We start from the raw sequence: 6,000 nt of genomic DNA, 5'->3' as shown, positions 1-6,000 counted from the left end.
GCCTCCCTGCGGGAAGCGGCCGGGACCGGGGACGGGCGCCCGGAGGAGCTCCCGCGGGGCTGCCGGCGGCCCCCGAGCCCCGAGCCGTGCGCCCGACGGGAAGGAGGCTCCTTCGCCACCCCCTCCACCGGGACCCCTGCGCCCTCCTCCCCGCCGGCGGCGGCTCCCATGGCTCTGAGCAAGGGGCTGCGGCTGCTCTGGAAGCAGGAGCCGGGGCCGAGCGCCCTGCTGGAGGCGCGCAGCCGGCAGGACTGCCTGCTGCTGGAGGCCGGCACCGTGGCGGCGCTCAGTAAGTGCGTGTGGGGGCGGCCGTGGGGGCCATGGGGGGCCGTGGGTGCGCACCTCTGCCTTTGAAGGGACGCTGGGGTGCGACGGCAGCAGGCGATGCCCAGGAGCATTGGGGCACTTTCCTGCGTGGCATGGAGAGAGGAAGGGGAGCGCACAGACCCACGTCCAGTGGGATGCTGGCTGCGGAGAGCGCCTCGCCTCACTCACACCCCGACTTCCAGCGCGGCCCTCCAGGCTTTGGCCGCTTGCTGGCGCATTTGGGTGATCCCCGGTACTTGCCGTGAGTGGAGGACTGGCCAGCATCTCTCCCCGATCCGTGTCCCATCGCTGCTCTGTGTCTTCAGCCTCCTCACCAGCAGCCGGGGTAGAAGAATAAGGAGAGGCCACCCGGCTCTTGGTAGCGATGGGGTCTCGGCACAGGGCACCTTTAGTGTACAAGACTCATCCTCTGCAGCCTTGTCTGCAGAAGAGGGCCCAGGTAAAGGAGTAGGGTCCACTGCACTTGAGGAAGTTTCTACTCAGCTACATCAGGTGCTAACCACCAGTGAAGACAGCCAGCTCACAGCAGAGATGTTTTGGGATGACTGACTTACATCTTGTGTCCCATAAAAGAACCCCGGCTTCTTGCTGTGGTGCCCCTGTGGTTTGAACGGTATTTGGTTGCTGAGTGTCTGGCTCTTACTGGAGGAGTCTCGTAAAGGTGCTCAGGGTTGTCTCATCTTGTGCTTTTGATACTTGTTTCACATGAATCAATGCAATGCTGATGTTGCTAATGTTGAGGCAGACACAGAAAAATGAGGTGACTGAGAATGTAAGGGGCAAAAAGCAGTGTAGGGGAGCACATGCTTGTGCTGTGTTCTTGAATTGTTTTCTGCATAATACTTGTGTCTGCAATCGTGCTGCTGTTCATAGCATTGTAGGAGTCTGTGTTCAAGCAGTTCAAACTGATGTAGTAAGATCTGTGTGTACATTGTGATTTGTACAATGTCAGTCACAATGTCACGTCAGGATCTGGGTCCACTCAGCTGAATCTTCCACAACGTACACTGGCAGGACATGCAGACTATAATGCTTGATTTTCAGGTGTTGGGGACTTTAGAAAGCCAGAAAAGTCATCAAGGGACAGCTGATTTTCACAAGAATAGTTCTGATAGTGGGAAAATTTTGACCAGTCATGGAAAAGATGTTATTGCCACACTGTGGGGATTTTTGTTTATTTTATTTTATTGACGTTTTATATTGTGCAATAATTAGAATTTGCTAAATTCTTGGTTATTTAGTGCTGAGCAGCACATTACTCACTTTCCCTGATTCTGAAACTTCTTGACATTAAAACTCAATGTAGATATCAATGGGGTTTGGTCTGTATTTTGTTATTCTGATAAAAATCTAAAGCAGCTCCACTTCCTAAAGCCAATGTGCAGGAATAAAATGGAGAGTCCAGTATTCACCTAGCCAACCTGTATGAGCAGTGGCTGGAAATATTTGAAATCTCACTAATTAAAGGAATCATCAACATGGAGTAGTTTTTTGTTGCCATCCCCCATTTGAATTGCTATACCTGAAATTATTTAGTGTGGCTGGAAAGTTGCCCAGCTAAAAAGGACCTGGTGGTGCTTCTCAGTATCGATCTGAGCATGATCCTGCAGTGTGCCCAGGTGAACAAAGAGACCAATGGCATTCTGGTCTATCTCAAAATAGAAGTAAGTCCAGAGAAGGGCGATGGAGCCAGTGAAGAGTCTGGAGCACAAGTCCTATGAGGAGCAGGTGAGGGAGCTGGGGTTGTTGAGCCTGGAGAAAAGGAGATTCAGGGAAGACCTTATCTATCACTCTCTCTACAACTGCCTGAAAGGAGGGTGTAGCCAGGTGAGGGTTCACCTCTTCTCCCAGGTAACAAGTGACAGGACAAGAGGAAATAGCCTCAACTTGCACCAGGGGAGATTTAGATTGGATATTAGGACAAAATTCTTCATGTAAAGGATAGTCAGGCATATGGAAACAGGCTGCTCAGGGAAGTGGTAGAACTACTATACCTGGAAGTGTTCCAAAACAGTGCAGATGTGGAAGTTGGGAAACATGGTTTAAATGATGAACACAGTGGTACAGTTTAATGGTTGGGCTCAGTGATCTTAGACATATTTTCTAATCTTAATGATTCTATGATTTTGTGATTCTGTGCTTATAGAATTTATACAGTCTCTCTTAAAATGTGTTAGAAGAATTCTGAAGTAATGATTTGTATAGGGTAACAAGCCTGTTTGCCATGCCCTTTGGAAGTCCACTGTCATGTCTTGAGATAACTGTAATTGTGTCTTTGTTGGCATTCAGCCCACTGCATGGTAATAATTTTGTCATTTTATTTCATTTGAGTCCTCTATTCCTTCCTGGGTTGGTTCCTGTATTGTAGGAAAAGCTAGTTTGTCCAGTGGAACCCGTTTAGATAACTTCTGTTGTTTATGCAGCCGAGGACCAGAAAAGAAGGGAAAGCCAGTAGTAGGTATTGTGCTGGTGAATTTAGAAGAATTGTGAAGAGGAAGCTTCCTTACAGCAGGGTGGTAACAGAAACAATATTCATTCTGTTTTGTTTGACTTGCCTTTAGGTTGTTACTAACCATAGAACATGACAGTGGGAGGTTAATATAAACTTTGTATATGTGTGGTTTCAGACATACTAGTCCTAGAATTGTGTTAGTTTTGGCCTCTCTGTCTAGTTTTCTGTTTCTAAAATAAAGTTCTTTAAAACTTGCATACCTGTGGTGAGGAGGAGTTACACAATTGTGCCTTATGCAAACCTCTACACTAAATAAAAGCAGATTGGTATACCTGGAGCACTTAAGTTGCTGCAGTTACTATAGTTTATGTAGTTTTACAATTGCACCCTCATGTAAAGAGAACTGTAGAGAGGAATAATCATAGATGGACAGTAAAGGCCTGAGAACAAATTTTAGTCATTGTTCATTATTCCAAAATTACCAAGTATCTCTGCCCTTTGAACAGGCATGACGTCTGCACTTGCAGAAAGTTTAATTGCTTCTATGATAATTTTGTACTAGAAGAAACTTAAGTGTTGAATTTAACCTAGTTCAAGTGGCAGAAGGGAGTGAGAATTGTCCTAGAAGAAGTGGTGTTACAAAAAAAGAAATCTGAAAAACCACACACTTGTACAGACACAGTGTCAATACAGGCTATAAACCTCTGGCAAACTCATTAAAATAAACACTTTCAAACATGTAAGCTAACAATTTGATGCTGTCTTGTGAATAGATGACTTTATACTTTTTCCTCTCTTGATATGTTATAAAGATAATGATGACAATTTTAGCTGCGAATTGATTATGTTTCACAATTTCCTTACTGCATGCAGAGATTTAATACCTGAAAAATATTTGCATCTTTGATATCAGTAGTGGAGAAATATTGTAAAGATCTCTAATTGCCTGAATGTCAGCAATTTATAAAATGAGAGCACTTGTCCTGTAATGGCAACCTAAACTAAAAAACTTGTGGAAAAATCAAGAAATCAAGAATAACTGCAGGAAACCTAGGTGCATATCCCTAAACACCTTAATCTGTATAGTGTTGTGATATCAACAGAACAGTTTTCTGTTCTACTGAAAGTTAAATAGTATTTTTGATGATGTTTTTCTTCCTCCTCTCATGATGTCACTGTAGGGTGGAGGGTAAAATTCACTGTTTTGAATTGAATGACACATTTTGCTGGAGGCTGCTTTTTTTTTTTTTTGGCCACTGGCAATCCTAAAGCTTCAGTCATCTCCAGAAGGATGGGTGACAGCCTGAAACAATTCTTCCAGGAATTCTCTGAACTAGAACATCAGTATATTTTATGGAAGAAACCTAGAGTCATGAAGTCTGAAGAAAAATTGTCATTGATTTAGAAGTTTTTGCTTAATACAACAGGGAGTATAGACACAGATGCTGTTCCTGCTTTAAACACATTACAGTTTGAGTGGTTTACAGATGAAGTGAACTGTGCAAAGTAGTTCTGAACTGCTGTCAAGGCAGTTGCTAAACTAAACTAAGGCTATAGTGCTGAAAATATGGTCATTTAACTTTATTATGGCAGCTAGTTTCAGTGAAAAGCTGTCAACAGGAGCACTCTGCTATTGAATTTCAGCATAATAATATGTTTTCTCAAGGGCAGAGCCAAAGAGTGCAGAGGTTTTTTGTGGTTTTGGGTTTTTTTTGTTTGTTTGTTTGGGGTTTTTTTTGCAAGCTCTTTGATTCTGCAGCTGCTTTTATAAAGGATGTTACATCACCTGTTATGTTAAATCCTAGATGACCATGGTGTCTGGAAAGTACAGAAGTTCAAAGCTGTGTGGTTTTGCAAATATGTCTGAGGTTTTTCCTGACTTTTACCCACAGATCTGGGCAGTTAGCGTTTACTAGAGACAAACTTTATATGGAATTAAGGTGTGTGTACACTCTCTGGAGGAGCTCTGTGCCTCCTCTGCTGCTTCAGTTGCAGGTGTGTTTGTGGTTCTCTGATACAGCTGAGTGAAATCAGGGTAAAGTCTTGCAAAAGCAGGAAGTAGCAGTTATTTACCAGTGCATCTTTTTCTTTTGTACTGAAAGCAGTTCCTGTGCTCTATGTACAGTCACTGTTTACAATTAGCTTTGGTTTTGTTTTGGTGTGAACAACTATGCTGCTGAGTGGAGTATGGAAATCAGACACCAATACCTGTGCACAGCACACTGTGAATGTATTTCTGAGCACTACATTCTATCCAAGACAGTGAGCTCTCCACCATGGCTCATTTCTACTCTTATGCCAGGATATTCACATAGCTAGCACAAACTTCTATGAAGTTTTCTTCTTAGGAAGTCTAGCAGTGTTCAAACTTTTCCATTTGTGGAAGCAGCCTACAGAGCAGAAGTCCTGTCTTCCTTGGTTATGCTGGCAGTGGGCACTTGTAAGCTATGGTTTCTCAGGCTGAATTTCACGGTTTTAGATTACAGGAAAAAGTGTGTTGCAATTCTTTCACTACTGTCAGAATGCAAACTGGGTACAGAGAAGAGGGAAAGTGTATTCGTGTAAGTGTAGAGTGTTGATTACAAGACTTGTTTTCTATGCTAGGAGACCAGTAGTGATTGTGAGGGATGAATTCTTTGTAGTGGTTATGTCTGTAGTGACTGCTGCAAGTTTCTATGTAAATATGAGTCATATATGGCAGAAAACACATAATGATAATGGCCAAGCTTCAGAGAAACCACTTAAGAACTTCCCTTTTATTTTCTTGACTGCCTGCAGCAGCATGGAGCTGGCTAGTAGAAACCTGGTGGTTTCATTAATCCATTATTCTTTTATTGTGAATTAATATCTTCATATATGCACATGCAAGTATGCAAACATAATCTCTCAATAGAAGCAGATTTAGAACAATCTAATATAGAAAACCAGGGAACTGATCTTTCCAAAATGCCAATTTTCTGTTTTGTTTGTTGTGTTTTCAACCAGAAATGCATCTTACTTACTTGACCAGAAAACTGGTACATACATTGCTTAGTGTTTTAAATATTTGGATTCTCTCAACGGTAACTCTGACCACAGACTTCTTCCCAACTCTTATTGCTTGGCCTATGTGGTGCTTCTGAATACAGTCTGACTTTCATAATGCCTGTGTAGCTTGGATTGGATGTCAACAGGAAGATTTTAGCAGTGAAAGATACTGAAAATACAACAAAGTACTTTAA

At 43.0% G+C, this 6,000-nt stretch overlaps 1 protein-coding gene across 1 annotated transcript in view; it reads left to right on the top strand.

Annotated features, from left to right (window-relative positions):
* SYNJ2 (synaptojanin 2) overlaps positions 1-6,000 on the top strand; it is a 65,773-nt gene continuing 59,773 nt past the window's right edge. The window contains exon 1 of the mRNA XM_005518427.3: positions 1-289. Within this exon, the coding sequence (XP_005518484.2) occupies positions 169-289 (121 nt within the window). The 5' untranslated portion in view covers positions 1-168. The remainder of the gene's footprint in view (positions 290-6,000) is intronic.

Source organism: Pseudopodoces humilis, chromosome 3 (assembly GCF_049639895.1).
Source record: "Pseudopodoces humilis isolate 2021_Gansu_Grassland_sample_001 chromosome 3, ASM4963989v1, whole genome shotgun sequence".
Taxonomy (NCBI): Eukaryota; Metazoa; Chordata; class Aves; order Passeriformes; family Paridae; genus Pseudopodoces; species Pseudopodoces humilis.
This window is presented reverse-complemented; position numbering and strand designations above follow the sequence as displayed.